We start from the raw sequence: 15,831 nt of genomic DNA, 5'->3' as shown, positions 1-15,831 counted from the left end.
AGCGGATCGTACTTGTTGGAGACCTTCGTGGACTTGACCTCGCCCTTGCGCCCGTTGTTGCGGCGCGGGTTCGACGGGGTCGTCCAGTCGGCGATGTCCTGTGCACGCGCAATAAGTGGTTGCGTCAATATTTGGGCGCTGGCTCCGCGACCGCCGCGTCCGTGGCGCTCACCGCCGGGTCGGGCGTCTCGTCCGCAGGAAACTCCTTGATGGACGGCGGTGGCTCGCCGCTGCCATCGACCGGCTTGGCAGCCGGGTCGTTCTTGATGACCGGCTCGAGAGCCGGGTCGTCTTCGGTGACGCCGGTGGGGACCGTCGGTGGGTCGGTCGGGCGCGCGAGCTTGGACCAGAAAGCGGCGTTCGCGCTTGGCTTGGCCAGGTCCGAGTCGAACGTGTCCGCCGTGGCCAGGTCCTTCTTGGGGATGCTCTCCTCCGCGCCAGACTGTGGCCGAGGGAGGGAGAATACGCAGGTGTTTGGAGACGGGGGGAGGTCACACGGGTTATGGCGATGCATCCTGGCGTGCGCACGCACCTCGTCTTCGAGGAGCACGGGCATCGGCGCCGACTCGCCCTCGGACGCGACGGCCGTCCCGCCGCCGTCGCCGACGACGTCCTTGAGCGACGCGGGCTCGCTCGCCTTGCCGCCGGCAGCGTCGATGACGGACGGGAGCGGCGTCAGAGGTGGCGGGTACGATGGATCGCCGACGGTGAACGTGAGGCGCCGCGAGGCCTCGGCGCAGGAGTCGAGCGAAGCGCGTGCCGACGACGCAAACACGACGCCGACGTGCTCGGACTGGAGCGAAGCGGACTCGCCCTTGGACTGGATGCCGTCCTCGAGCGAAGCGGACTCGCCCTTGGACTGGATGCCGTCCTCGAGCGAAGCGGGCTCGCCCTTGGACTGGATGCCGTCCTCGAGCGAAGCGGACTCGCCCTTGGACTGGATGCCGTCCTCGAGCGAAGCGGACTCGCCCTTGGACTGGATGCTGTCCTCGAGCGAAGCGGACTCGCCCTTGGACTGGATGCTGTCCTCGAGCGAAGCGGACTCGCCGTTGGACTGGATGCCGTCCTCGAGCGAAGCGGACTCGCCCTTGGACTGGCCCGCCAGCGACGCCTGTGACAGCCAGAAGGCGAGAGAGACTAGCCGAAAATCTCGGGCAATCTCGGCTAATCTCTCACATCTCATACCCCGCCCCACTTACTACTGCGGACTAATGTGGCGTACGGCTGCGCGTTATTACTGAATACTGCAGATCTGCAGACAATTGCGGATCACTACTGCAGATTACTAGTCACTGCAGCACTGCTGACTACTGTGCTCTGTGGAGTACTGCAGAGTGCTGCGGACTACTAAAGCTCACCGCCGGGGCGGGCGTCTCCGCAGGAAACTCTTTGATGGACGGCGGTGGCTCGCCGCTGCCATCGACCGGCTTGGCAGCCGGGTCGTTCTTGATGACCGGCTCGAGAGCCGGGTCGTCTTCGGTGTCGCCGGTGGGGACCGTCGGTGGGTCGGTCGGGCGCGCGAGCTTGGACCAGAAAACGGCGCTCGCGCTCGGCTCGTTGGCGGCAAACACGGAGGTGGCTGCGTCCGAGTCGACTGTGTCCGCGGCACCAGGCTCCGGCTCCGCCGCCGCCGCGGCCGAGTTAACGCTAGCGTCCTTGGCGACGCTCGTGTAGTCCGAGAGAGAGGGGGGGGTGGGCGAGACGGCGTCATCGGCGCCGGCGTCGACCGCCGCCGCGGTCGCGGCGAGAGCGTCCTATGGATTGGGGAAGCCGGGTGCAGTGCTGTGGGTCTCGGTGTCCGAGTCGACCGTGTCCGAGGCCGGCGCCTTTGCCTCGGCCACGCCCTTGGCGCCGCACGCCTGTGGATGAGGGAGAAGGGGACCATGACATGGGAGGCGATTGGAGGATCTGCGACATGCACACACACCACCGTAGCTCCGAGGAGCGATGGCGACTTCGACGCGGAGATGACGACCTCAATGCTGCCGTCTTTGGCCGACACGATGCCGACCTTCGCTGTCGTCTGTTTCTCGGACATGATGTTGATCGAGTTCACTCGTACCTACGAGGGATGCATCTCGGGCAATCTCGGCTGGAGACTAGACTACTACTGCACATTACTACTGGTTACTGGAGACTGTGCAGAGCACTACTATTATTACTGGAGAGACTGTGCAGAGCACTACTGTTAAAACCGGAGACTGTGCAGAGCACTACTATTACTGGAGACTGGACACTGTGCAGAGTACTGTACTACCGCGCAGACACTGCGGACTACTGCAGACTGGTTACTGCAGACACTGCGGACTACTGCAGACCCTGCGCATTACTGGGTTACTGCAGAACTGCGGACGTATCTCATCTAAGGACTAACGCGGCGAATATGAGATTTCGCCGCACCTATGGGCAGCAAAACGCGGCGTCAGCTCGCGTCGCGACGAGCATCGGCACGCCCCTCCACTCCTACGGCTCTCGGACTGTAGCGGGGCAACGCTGGCGCGAGAGCGGGACGGGTCGCTCTCTTTCGCCGGGAGAGAGGGCAGAGAGAAGGAGGCGGGCTGCGCGAGCGCTAGAGCGCCTCCACAACGAGGTGCGGAAGCGCCATGCTGATCCCGGAAGCGATCTCGGTCAATCACGGGCGATCTCGCTCGGCTGGTTGCTCGGCTGATTGCAGCGCATCGTGTTTGGCCGCATCAAGTGCTGCTGAGAGCGATCTTTGAGGGGGGATGGAGAGAAAGGGTGGCTCAGGAGGGCCGCGCCTACTCGCAGCGTTCAAAGCTCGAGGTCCAGCTTGCAAGATGCCGCGGCGGCTCCCCTCGCTCGCGTTGTTTTGGATCTGCGGGCGCGCAGGCGACGGCGGGCGAGCGTCGGCAGCATAAAATGGGATGCGCTTGTGCGGGCTAACGCGGGGCAAGGGTGGCGAATGGACAGCAGCGGACGCGTCTCCCGGCTCCTCAATGGCAGCGGCGGCAGGTGCGAGCGGGAGGGAGCAGGCGGTGCGAGGCCGAAGGGGGAACAGCCGGTCGTTGCGGCGAGCGAGGCGCATCGCACGGCGGGAGCGATGCGGGTTGGGCGGGTTCCGTGAGCAATATGCGTCGCGGGGATCAAGCCGTGCGGCTTGCGGCGGCCATCGGTAGTGCAGTGCGGCGGGGCAAGAGCGAGAGGCAGCGGAAAGTAGCGAGTGCCTTGATGGAGCTGTCAGGCAAAGCCGTCGGGGAAGCTGTGGGCCTTCGATCAAAAACAGCGCCTTCGGCACAACTCTCTCGAGGTCTCGCATACACGAAATGCTCAGGGAGGACGCAAGAAAAACAAGAAATCGCGCCTTGACTCCTCTCCTCGCGCAATGTGCCGGCTGGTGTGCGGCTTCTGCCACGCCCATTCGAAAGCGAGCGCATCACTCTTCGAGGAGAAGCCGCGCACAACGAGAAGAATGCGCCACGGCCGTCCCGCGGCGGGCGCGCCACCTCCCGAGAGCTCGCCGTTGTGCTGGCGCAGTCGTCGGACGGGGTCGGGGCTCGCACCGACGTAAGTCCTCCGACCGCTCGAGTATCGCAGGAAGTAGACGCGCCACGCCGAATCCAACTCCTCCTCCTCCTCCTCCTCAGCCTCGTCGTCGACGAGCGCGTTGCCGTCTCGCTCGTCCTCCTCGTCGCTGTCTCCGTCCTCCGCGTCGAGATCCACCTCGGTGACCGTCGCGCCGAGCGTGCGGAGGAAGTCGGCGAGGGTGCCAGTCGAGGCGGTTTGGGCGGCGATGGGAAGCACCCAGGCTGTCTTGATGATGCTCATCAGGCCGTCCGGGCCGGGGAAGACGAGGTCCACGTAGTCTACCGTGGGGAACTTGGCCTTGACGTAGTCCTTGACGTGTTCTTCTTCGTCTCAAACTGCGTCGCCGACCTGGCGAGCGTGAACTCGAGTGGCTTGACGGCGGGGTTGTCCATGGGCGAGACGTCGAGCTCGGGGTTGAGCCGCTTCGCCGTCGCGCGGAGATCAGGTGCGCCCTTCTGATATCCCACCTTTCTACCCCTTCTGCCGACGAGGAGGACCGCCGCCGAGGCGCAGCTTCACTCTGCTTGTACTTCGCCATACCGGATACAGATACTCTTCATTGAGCTCATCCCGCCATCATGCAACAATCATGCAACAAGCATTTTGCTCGGTTTTGAATCCGTCTAGCCGTTTGATTACAGAAAGAGCACAAATCGCATCAGTTGTTGATGTTTTAGCGAGTCCTCTCCGCTCCGAGCGCCTGTGCCCTCATGCATCGTCGCTCTGCATCCCGGTTCAAGCTTGCTGCGTTGAGCTCTTTTCGCCACATTTGAATCAAGTTGAATTTGCATGAGAGCTGCACACCGATGCCGTCATGGAATGTCGCCGACTCGTTGCTTGAGCGGCGCGGCGGAGACGTCGCCGACCGCGCAATCGCATAGTGTAGGTGCAGCTCTCGCACGAAGCCACAGCATGACTCAGAGGGCTTTGGTGCTAAGCAAATAGGTGCGGGCTTCTGGGAGAAGCGTGCAAACAGAAACCACTCCGCGTTGCCACGCTCTGGCGGATTTGGCAACAAAAATGGACGTCGCGGCGCGCTCATTCCGCCGGGTGCGTTTGCCGATGCAAATATCTCGTCCATGAAAGCCGTGTTGCTTTCGCCGCCGGATCTGCAGTGCTCGCTTTCCCACAGTTCGAGCAGGTGGAAGTATGGGCGGCATCGCTCCCGTGGACAGATGAAGATATGGTCGTTCTGGCATTGCAACCAGGGGCGATCTGACATGCCGCCCGCTGGAACGTACACATGCCGCTCGGAGAGCTTGGACAAAGAAGGCAAGTCCGAAAAGAAGGCGATGTCGGTGCGCGTCCGTATGAGCCATGCGTACCGAGAGTTGCTCTGCATCTCATACGCCTCGACCTGCAAGTAGCAAGCACGCACAGCTCGCCACTGAAGCATGATCTTTGCCGCATGCGAACGGCTGTAAACCTCGGAACCATTGACGAGACGAGCACCGAGAACGTGCGTACCCTCGAGCTGGCAGCGAAAGTGCTTGAGCATACTGTGCTGCTGCGTCGCGAGGTCCGACGAGGCCTCGTGGAGCAGTTCAAGGGTCTTTGGACTGTAGGCCGAGTGCACAGCCAGACGCAAGGCTGCTTCTTCCTTGCTTCTCCACACCCCGCCGATTGTGATGTGCGTATGTGCAGAAAACTGCTGCCGCCCCAATGCATCGCGAACGTGTCGCGTGTATGTCGACTGCACGGGAGTGGACAGAAGCGTACGAACCAGGCCAGTGATGCAGACGGCAACGGCTCCATGCCGTGCCGCGTCATCAGCCCCGCTGCCTTGCGCCCGTTGCGGCTCCATTGCTTCGTTGATTCATGTGTGTATGTCACACCCGTCGACAAAACCAACACCAATCCGCAGAAGAGTGCAGCACTACTCGCAACGTGCGGGCCTATTGAGGCAGCGCGCGCCAGAGACTTAGCTCACTATCCGGATACGCTGTTCCGCGAACGGTGTTTTGCACAGACTATAGTCGAGCGCGTCGGAGAGGTGTTTCGACACCGAGTGTTTTGAACGTTTCTTCGCAGAAGAAACGTCGAGAGAAAAATCTCTCGCCGGTGTTCACAGATCCGCCGGCCACCGCACCGACCGCCCGCACTCCAGCCTAACCAGCTTTGTGCTCCATCCAGCCTAACCAGCTCTATGCTCCAGCCTAACCAGCCCTGTGCCCCAGCCTAACCAGCAGCCTAACCAGCTCTGTGCTCCAGCCCAACCAGCTCTGCGCCCCAGCCTAACAAGAGCTCTCCAGCCTAACCAGTGCTCCAGTAACCAGCTCTGTGCTCCAGCTAACCAGCTCTGCATCTCGCAACACACACATGACAGGGACAGACCAGGCGCAGGAAAAGGGAGCGGGGCCCGAATCCAAGGGACCACCCCGTCGGGCTGAGGAGCTGTGAACTCAGGACCAGTAGGAAGGCTGCTGGCTCCTGACTCATCCACCAAATCCCCCACCCCTGTGGCCTGAAACCTTACCATTCCACCACCTCACACACACCCCTCCCCTAGGGCTAAGCAGTGCGCGAGCCCACCCGACTTCGGGCGAGACGTCGACCACTCCTCGGGAATAGTTCTGTCAGTGGCTGCACTAGACGCCCATAGAGGCGCGCGGCGCGGGCGGATGACTAGGGGAGAAAAAGCGGAGATCCTAGCTCGCTGGGAGACGTGCGCAACCTAGAGTTGGGAATAGGGGAGAAGTGTCAGTGTGAGGGGAGGGCTTACGCCGGCGTTTTTGCCTTTGAAAACTGAACAGTTTTTTTTTGGAAACCCTTGTTCAAAGCCGACCCTAAGCGCCATCCTTCCTGCTCTCACTTGATGCTGCTTCCCCCTGAGTCCTGGCTGTCACGTGTCAGGCTGTTCAGGTGCTGTCAACACGGTGATCTGTCGGGCTGTCGGGCACTGTCAGGCACTGTCAGGTAGGTGCCTCTGTCAGACCAGCTGTCAGGTGCTGTCAGTGCTATTGGGTGCTGTCGGGTGCGTGTCTGGCATCAGAGGTGCTCTGTAGCAACAGCGACTCAACGATAACATTGGACACGGGACTGGCGCCCACTGGCGGATGAAAGAACGTAGTTCCAGAGAGAGCACTTGGACTTGCAACTCAACACGCGCACAACGGCAAACGGGAAGAGCAGACCTGGCAGTGCCCGAGTGGCACCCCGGAGTGGCCCAACCAAGGCACACGCATTAGCGAAACGCGTCACTCAATCGCGAGCGTCTTGTGGACGGACACAGTGTACACCCCCCCCCCCCCCCCCACTTCACTATGGGTTCTAGTGCGGGTACCGGGCGAACTCGGCGTACGCGTTGGGGTCGAGCTCGCACCAGAATGACTCGCCCACACCCTTTTCGAAGACCTCGCGCCCATTCTTGCAGAGCACGGCGAGCATGGACACCTCGTGGATGAAGACGGACGAGACCGTGAAGGCCGGCTCATTCCAGAGATGTTCGAGCCTCAGCTCGCGCGGCGGCATGGCGAACTGGATCTCGCCCATGAGCGTTCCAGCGGCGCTGGTCCGCTGCGGTTGGCCTGGCAGCTTGCCCTGCATCGCGCAGATAATGTACTGCACTTGCAGGCAATAGTCCCAATGGTGATTGACGCGGATGAAGTTGAAGCCCGCGCCACTGCAGGAGTCGACGATAACTCTCATGTCGGGTGAACGCCATTTTCCGAACGCTAGGCCTTTTGCGAGCATGCACTGCTCTACGATCGTAGTATCGTAGCCGAGGAGCACTGGCCCTTTCAGCGGCCGAGCGTTCGGGTGGCCATTCTTGCCCCCGGTATTCTCGATCCAATTCTTGTCGCAAACCGCGCCGCGGAGTGCTTCATCGAAGAACGTGGCGCGGCCCGCAGGAGAGTGAGGTAGGCAGCTGGTCAGCCGGAATCTCATGCTGCTGTAAGTCATGCTGCTGTGCAGGATCGCATGGGAACGCCCCACGGTGAGTGGGCCCGAGCGCGGCACGCTCTTTGGAATGGTGTCCGGCGGCGTCGGCAGCGGCGGCAGATCCGATCGCAAGTGCAGGTCAAATGCCGTACGATGCGGCGTATCGAACTCGCACAGCCCCACTATGATGCGCGTCTTGCGGTAGCACTTCCCCTCACGGCGCTCCCAAACGACGCCCTCGCAAAACGGCAGCCCAGAGGCTGCCGCGCTCTTGCACGCCGCTTTGCACTCGGCGAGGGTGCGTGCGCCCGGCACGTCGCTCCCTCGCGGCGAGTCCACCTCCTCCGCGCCGTGGCCGTCCCACCAGCAGTTGCGCCGCGCGCGCAGGATCCAGTAGAAAGGCGGAGGGGGAGGGTGCGTCGGCGGCGGCGAAGTTGGCGGCGGCAGCGGCGGCGGCGGAGCAGGGTACGGCGGCGGCGGCGGCGGCGGCGGCGGCAGATCCGACCGCAAGTGCAGGTCAAATGCCGTATCGAACTCGCACAGCCCCACTATGATGCGCGTCTTGCGGTAGCACTTCCCCTCACGGCGCTTCCAAACGACGCCCTCGCAAAACGGCAGCCCAGAGGCTGCCGCGCTCTTGCACGCCGCTTTGCACTCGGCGAGGGTGCGTGCGCCCGGCACGTCGCTCCCTCGCGGCGAGTCCACCTCTTCCGCGCCGTGGCCGTCCCACCAGCAGTTGCGCCGCTCGTGCAGGAACCAGGCGTCGGGGGGGGTTTGAGGAGGCGGTGGCGGCGGAGGCGAGGGCGGTGGAGGAGGCGGAGGGTGCGGCGATGGCGGCAAAGTTGGTGGTGGCGGCGGCGGCGGAGGCGGAGGAGGCGGCAGCGGCAGCGGCGGAGGCGGCGGCGGCGGCGGCAGCGGAGGCGGCGGCGGCGGCTGCAGCGAGTCGGCACGCGGTTGCGACAAAGCTGGTGGCGACGGCGGTGGCGGTGGCGGCGGAGGAGGCAATGGTGGCAACTGCAGCGGTGGCAGCGGCTCGGCCAGTTTGAGCAAGCACACGGTGTTAGCGAGCGGCAGGGTGTGAGAGACGCGTGCAGGCGCCAAAATCAGCTCGCATGCCATGTCCACCCTGCCTCGCTTTTTTGGTGTGGATGCGTGCTGCGCTGCCACACACGCTCCGCTAGCCTCACAGAGCGCCTCGCACTCGGAGAGGCTGATTCCCCACAAGGCTGGTGCGCCGCCACGCGCGCCGCTGACGGTACGGCACGCACCGGCGGGCCCTCGAAGCGGCTCGAGCCTTTTCTGCATCACGAGCAGTGTCGGCGTTCTCAGACGCTACAGTTGTATCACGTAAACGCACAACCCGCCATTCACACAAAAAGTCTTCGGCCCCAAGACGCACAAGCAAGCACAGACGTTGGGTAATAGTAGTGGCGGACCGTGTAAAATTGCCCTACCTAGGTACTCCCGTGCGTGAGAGAGAGAGAGAGATTTTTAGCAATACCAAACAACTCTCGTTGTTTTTGTTGCGTGTGTGAGTGAGTATTCTTGATACGAAACCACGACGACTGCGACACACACCAGTCGACTCGTAGCGGTTGCCTCCATGAAGAGAGAGAGCAGAGCTATTCTCAAGCCCACACCACACCACCTCCTCCCGCCCCCCCCGCAGCCACTGCCGCGCGGCCGCCAATGCGACCGACCCCACCCTCCCTCCTTCCCCGACCCCGCCCTAAACGCCCCCGACAGCGAAGCCCGCGCCGCGCGCGGCACCCCCACCGACTCTACCTCCGACCCCAGGGCCTAGGCGGCCCGCCATGAAATCTAGCCGTGTGTGCTGGCGTCCGGGCCCAGCGGGTTTCACGTAACAAGTACACACCCCGTGCCAAGGAGCGCCGGGCCGTCCAGCAGAAGCCGAGCGTCGGACAGACTTGCCGCCGCCCGCATCGGACCGCAGCCAGCATGGAGACCTTGAGACGCTCGTACATCCGCTTCCGCGGCGGTGCAGCGCTACAGGCTGAGCTCAACCGTGGTTCTGAGCGAGTCGCTCTGGTCGGCGCGACGCCTGGCGGCGCACAGTGCTCTCGCCTTGGCGTGTTTGTGAAGCGGCACGATCTTATCAACGGGATGCCATCCTACGAGAAGGATGGGGACCCAAGCGTGATGATGTGGTATTCGGGCGGGTGGAAGGTGGGCGACGCAAAGCAGCTCGGAAGAAAGGGCTGCGGCATCAGCTGCCCCGACGACGCCTTCGCTCCCGAGACCGCGACCCGTGCTTGGCGCGTCAACCTACCTGCCGGCGGGGGCTGGTGCGACGCGCCGGACGTGCGCTGCATCGCGGGCGCTGCTCTGAGCGAGGAGCTCAAGCGGGCGGCGGCGCGGGTCGCCCTCGTGGGCAAGGCGCCCAAGGGCGCGCAGGACGCGAGCGCGTGGATGGGAGTCTTCTCCAAGTGCGACGAGGAGGTCAACGGTCACCCGTCGTACGAACTCGAGGGCAACGGTGAGGTGATGCTCTGGCACGCGGCGGACTGCTGGTACGTGGGCAACGCTGAGGACGCGGGCGAGCAGGTGGGCTTCCTCTCAGTGCGCGACGGGGCGCTGCTGCCGCAGTCGATCTCGCGCGTCTGGCGCGTGAAGCCAAAGGAGGGCGACGCCAAGAAGAAGAAGAAGGAGAAGAAGAAGGGCAAGGACGACTGGGTCGACGCCGCCGAGGTGCGGCTGCTCGCAGAGAGACCGACGGCCTCGCGCGTGTACGACGCAGCCACGTCCAGCTGGGTCGAGACGGCCACCCTGATTGTCTTTGAGGACAGCGGGCCGCCCGGCCGCGGCAGCAGGGTCTCCGCCGCTGCGTGATGCCAAAAAGCGGCGTGGGCGAGATATGACACGCGTGTAGCATATAGAAAGGGTGGGAGGGGGTTGCCGGGGGGGGGCGGGGGGGGCGGGGCGTGTGTCTGATGAGGGGCAGGGGGAGAACTCGGGGGATGTGGCATGTGCCACAACCATGTGCGAGCGCATGTGAGACGGACACGATTGCATACATCGGGACATAAATACGTATTAGGTTTTGGTATGCCCCACACACACAGAGAAAAGAACGACATACGTGATCGTGTGTACATGTATTTCCTCCTGTCGCTGTCCTAAGCTCGAGCTACAGCGTACAGGGGGACAGCCTCTCGAGGGTCTACCCACTCGCCGACAGTCCCGCGGCCCAGCCTCTGCGGCTACGCGTTGGCGCAGATACAAGTCGCGCAGCGAACGTACCGCAAGACGCAGCGCAGAGGTGTTAGTAGCGCAGAGGGGGAGCCGCAATCCACAGCGGCCTCTCCAACCGATCCGCAGCTCCGCCTCAGGCCGGCGGGCCGAAGAAGGGTACCCGAGCGCCCGGCGGCAACGCAGGCACCCCGGCGAGGAGTCCAGCGACCTGTTCACGACAGGGGGCGCGCGTGACGAGGCGCCGTTCGCGCCGCCTGGCCGGGCGCGAGGAAGCGGCAGAGCTCACCCACACTCCGGCCGCGATGAGGGCGAGCGTGCAGAAGGTGTTTCCAAAGACGGAGAAGAGGAGGATGGCCAGCGTGCGATTCAGCTTCGGCCGCGTCTCGCCGAAGGGGAGGGACGCCTGCAGACGCTTGATGACCCGCCTGCGAGGTACAGCCGAGGAGCCGCCGAAGCTGACGGCCGACGGAGAACGCCGAGAGAACGCCGAGAGAACGCCGAGAGGCAGCCGAGAGGCAGCCGAGAGACAGCCGAGAGGCAGCCGAGAGGCAGCCGAGAGAACGCCGAGAGACAGCCGAGAGGCAGCCGAGAGAACGCCGAGAGACAGCCGAGAGACAGCCGAGAGGCAGCCGAGAGAACGCCGAGAGACAGCCGAGAGGCAGCCGAGAGAACGCCGAGAGACAGCCGAGAGGCAGCCGAGAGACAGCCGAGAGGCAGCCGAGAGAGGCCCCAAGAGATAACCCTCTCCGCCGTAACCTCGGCTGCACTCGGCGGCATCTCGGCGGCATCTCGCGGCGGTGTTTGCCCAAACAGCGGCGTGACGCCGACGGAGAAGGCCATGCGGAAGGGGCGGGTGATGGTGCCGAAGGTGAGGTAAATGCCGGCGTACACGGCGAGGAACTTGGACCACTGCCCATGCGCCAGCGGCGAGAGGCCCGTTGACTGGCAAAAGGTGAACCAGGCGACCGACACCGTCACGCCTGCCGCGCGAGGGAAGGAAGAGCTGCGAGGGGAGAGACTCGGGTACACATCGGAGGAGCCCGCCCGGGAACGTCTCGGAGGGCGTCTCGGGAGTAGCACGCTCGTATCATGGGCTCGGAGTGTCGTGGATGTCTCGGAAGGCGTGCCGCGCCAGCGTTGAGGTTCGAGACGAGTCCGTAGGTGAAGAAGGCGTCGACACCGAGCTTGCTCAGCGAAGCGCGGTCGAACTTCATCCACTTGCCAAACCACGCGCGCGCGCGCGCCACCGGCGACTCACCAGCTGACTCACTCGCCATGCGCGGCGGACACGGTACCCGCGCCGCTCGTTGCAAAGGAGGCGCATATGCCGGTCGCAGCGCTGCTCCCCGCACCGCTGTCACGCCTGGCGAGCGCGCAGTCGTCCGGACGGCGTGCGAGGCGACGCCGGTGGACAGGATGAGCAGAGTGGCAGACGCGCTGAGCGTCGCAGTTGTACATCTCGTCATCTTGCGGCCTCCAGCGCCGAGCAAAATCTTTGCGCTGCCTGGGGCCTGGCGCGCACTGGCGGCTGAGGGCCAAAAGCAAAACGCGCAGCGCGACTCGAGGCCGCGGGTGCGGGCGCGACTCGTCAACCAGGGAGAGCGGGCTCGACCCCCCTGGGAGGGGAGGCGACACGACCCAACGCCGCCGCCCCCGCCCGGGGAGACCTCGGCCGGGCCGTCGACGCCCTCGAAAGCGGTGGAGCCGGGAGAAGCTGGCGGAGATGAAGGGCGGCAGCGAGCGGAGGAAGCGACACCAACAACGAGGGAAACGGCCACACCGGCCGTCGCATGACGCTCGTGAGACGAGCAAGAGAACGAATCAAGGGGGGTCGGAACCCTGGGAGGACGGGGGGTGAGCCCTCATGCGGGGGGTTTACTCAAGTGCCTGCGCGAGTGAGTGTGGAGTGGGGGTGTGACGTGTGAGGCGTGCAGTGTGGTGTTCATTAGCTCCGAGTAGAGGGGGCGTCCTGCAGTTAAGGGGAAACCCGGTACGCGGGGCCAACCCTCGGAGACCCGTGTTTACTTTAAGGCCCTTGCCCTGCGAACGCGCACCCCCGGGGCTAGGGCTCTCTAGCCCGTAACCCGATGCCAATCATCCGGCCCGCTGGGTGCGCTTCTGAGCTCCCTGGCCCTGGATGTGCGGTTAATGACTGCACTCCAAGTGCTCCAAGTGCTCCACTCTCACATCTCAGAGCCGTGTTCTATCTCAGCAACCCCGCTCGCGGGTGCTAGAGCAGCGTTCTTCAAGCTTAAACCCCACTCTACACAACACAGAGCAGCGTTTGCCTAACAAGACTCCGCTCTGCAACCTTCAGAGCGGACTCTTGCTCAGAAAAACACCGACCAAACACGTTCGAGCGGAGTCAAGTCAGTGCAACACCGCTCAACATAGCGGGTGCGGTCAATTTCCGCGGAGAGGCTGCTTTCGCCTCCCTCAGTCGCGCTCTTCTTTCGACTTTCCTCCTCCTCTTCAGAGCGGGACTTTGCTGAGTGAACACCGCTCTAGCTAGTGAGAGCAGCGATTGCTTTAAGCTGATACCGCTCTAAATGGCGTGAGCGGCGTCGCCCTGAATAGACGCTGCTCTGGGACGCCGGGACGGCGATGCCACCTGACGCCGACGGGTGATCCACGATCGCTCGTGGCGCGCGGCGCGGCGTGGCGAGCCCCGCCCCTGGGGTTGAGCAGCGTGTGGGTGGGTCGTCACTGCTCCGAGTAGTCAGAGCGGCGTCGCATTTAGTGATACGCCGCTCACGCCATTTAGAGCGTGTCAGCTTAAAGCAATCGCTGCTCTTACTAGCTAGAGCAGTGTTCACTTAGCAAAGTCCCGCTCTGAAGAGGAGGAGGAAAGAAGAGCGCGACTGAGGGAGGCGAAAGCAGCCTCTCCGCGGAAATTGACCGCTCCCGCTATGTTGAGCGGTGTTGCACTGACTTGGCTCCGCTCGAACGTGTTTGGTCGGTGTTTTTCTGAGCAAGAGTCCGCTCTGAAGGTTGCAGAGCGGAGTCTTGTTAGGCAAACGCTGCTCTGTGTTGTGTAGAGTGGGGTTTAAGCTTGAAGAACGCTGCTCTAGCACCATCGAGCGGGGTTACTGAGATATAACACCGCTCTGAGATGCGAGAGTGGCGTTGCGCGTTTTGCTTTTGGCCCTCAGCCCGCACTGGCACTAACACAGGTACACAACGGGAGCCGCCAAGCGACTCCCGCGAGGGCGGCGTGTGTTGGGATGTACAAGGTTTGCCTCTCGCACCCCGTCTCTTCTCCTTTCCTTTTTTCACAACACCTCCTTTTTTTCTCTATTTTCTGAGAAGGGCTCCAGGCCCCCACCCAAAATGACGTGTGAGTGTTAGAGTTGTTGGTTTCTTTGCTATTTCCTCGGGAAAACTCCGTGGAAACCGTCAAATTTTGGGCTCTGAGGCTGGTTTGGGCCCAAAATCAGCCAACCAAATTTTAGGCCAAATCGGCAAAATGCCGGGAATTTTGCGGAGAACCGTGTATACCTGGATGGAAATTACCCTGCGACCGCCTGGGTATTTTGTCGATTCCCTCAATTTTGCCTCAGATTTTGCCCCAGACCAGCTCTCTCTCTCAGATCAGACTCAGGGAAACTCGCGAGTTTCCAGAATGGAGCACCAAACACTCTGTTTTCCCTGGAAATTTCCGGAAACGCAAAGTGCTGGGGACCCTGTGTTTTCCTTTTTGTTTGCCGGAAAACCTTGTACATCCCAAGGCGTGTGAAAGAACATACGCCTCCGAAGGTTGGCAAGGGACGTCCGGCATTTGTCACAACATCGTCGTGCGTCCGTGCGTGGCATGGGCGCGACCAACTGCCGGCTGTGCGGTGCGCGCAAGGAGCAGGAAGAGGAGGAGCTGGACTACGAGCAGCTGAGCATACGCGCGACGTATGAGGCGGTGACCAAGGGCCACCTCCGAGAGATTGGTGCGCTGTTCTCGGCAATGGACAAGGATGGCAGCGGGAAGTTGGATGTCAGGGAGTTGCGGGCGGCGGTCACCCGATTCATGGGCATACGGCCACGCGAGCTCGACGTCAATTCGCTGCTCTTGGCCTTCGACACCCACGGTCACGCAGACGGCGAGATAGATTTTGATGAGTTCCGCTGGTACCTGGCAGACTGGGCGCTCACGATGAGGGAGAATTGGGACCCGGACCATCCGAAGGCGGGTGAGTTGGAGGGAGCTACCGCAGTGCTTCCGGAAGTCATTTCAGACTTCGAGGCCATTGTCAATGATTAGCAGACCAGCCGGCGGAAAGGCCACGCCGAAGCCCACCGGCAGAGGCGGTAACCGGCACCGGTACACCGGTATGGCTATGCTCCTCAGAGTGCCCGGAGGAATCATGATATTTTCACCGAAACGAAAGTCGAAAGACGAAACGCGAGCGCGGTGCGACGCGCGTGCACAGCGGTCAGCGCCACATAGGGAGTGCACGCCGTCTCTGAGAGACGGTGCTGAGCTAACCTACCGACTCGCGGCGTTAGGTAGAAAGGTGAAGAACAGTCAGGCTCGGACTGGACACCAGCGCGGTATGGGTGGACGCGGGACAGATGATGACGAACACGCACGAGCAACACACAGACACAAACAAAGCTCACAAGACACAAAGAACAAGGAAAAGAAAGCGTGGGGGGGGGGGGGGGGGGGCTTTTACCCCCCAAATTAAGCCCAGCCCCCCCCCGCCAGGGGCGAAACAAAAGAACCACGAAAAGAAATCCCTTGCTCTCCAAGGGCTTGCGAGCGGGTTCTGCACGTTCCTGGGAGTCCCCCTCCCAACCCCAAAAGGCACCCCTCGCCAACAGGTTAGCCATACCGAGGGGGGTCCCTACGTGAACCACCCACAAGGCCTGAGTTGGCAAGGTAAGGGGAATGATCAAAATGGCAAGGCTCGGAATGGGTTCTTTGAACGTTCAAAAAACCGGCCACTGGGCCCCCCTATACGGGACAGCCCCCCTCTCAAAGCACTCCCCCCCCGATTATGCCCCCCCCTATTCGGCATCCCCTTCAAAGCCGAAAATGGGTTCGTCCGCCGCCTTTTTCCGCCGGGGGGGACCCCTTGAGGGCCCGGTTCAGGTTCTGCTTGCCCCAATTGTCACGTACAGCTCCTCGAGCTCGACCCAGCGGGTATCAATGAAGCCCTCGGCATTCTGGGCCTCTCCAAACTTGCCGCGGGGGAG

The 15,831-nt window shown here is 62.8% G+C and overlaps 3 protein-coding genes across 3 annotated transcripts; 2 read left to right on the top strand and 1 right to left on the bottom strand.

Annotated features, from left to right (window-relative positions):
* Positions 1-9,337: 9,337 nt before the first annotated feature.
* Positions 9,338-10,278, top strand: EMIHUDRAFT_470423 (hypothetical protein; the record flags this gene model as incomplete). The annotated part of the gene is made up of 1 exon (XM_005768890.1): positions 9,338-10,278. The coding sequence occupies exon 1, from the start codon at positions 9,388-9,390 to the stop codon at positions 10,276-10,278; it is 891 nt and encodes a 296-aa protein (XP_005768947.1). The 5' UTR covers positions 9,338-9,387.
* A 496-nt stretch (positions 10,279-10,774) lies between these two features.
* Positions 10,775-12,107, bottom strand: EMIHUDRAFT_118997 (hypothetical protein; the record flags this gene model as incomplete). Its single annotated transcript, XM_005768889.1, has 4 exons — positions 10,775-10,849; positions 10,928-11,023; positions 11,398-11,621; positions 11,822-12,107. The coding sequence occupies 4 exons, from the start codon at positions 12,105-12,107 to the stop codon at positions 10,775-10,777; spliced, it is 681 nt and encodes a 226-aa protein (XP_005768946.1).
* Positions 12,108-14,452: 2,345 nt separating this feature from the next.
* On the top strand, positions 14,453-14,893 carry EMIHUDRAFT_118996 (hypothetical protein; the record flags this gene model as incomplete). Its single annotated transcript, XM_005768888.1, has 1 exon — positions 14,453-14,893. One exon carries the CDS (start codon positions 14,453-14,455, stop codon positions 14,891-14,893), a length of 441 nt encoding a protein of 146 aa, XP_005768945.1.
* Positions 14,894-15,831: the final 938 nt, after the last annotated feature.

Source organism: Emiliania huxleyi (genome assembly GCF_000372725.1).
Source record: "Emiliania huxleyi CCMP1516 unplaced genomic scaffold EMIHUscaffold_443, whole genome shotgun sequence".
NCBI lineage: Eukaryota > Haptophyta > Isochrysidales > Noelaerhabdaceae > Emiliania > Emiliania huxleyi.
This window is presented reverse-complemented; position numbering and strand designations above follow the sequence as displayed.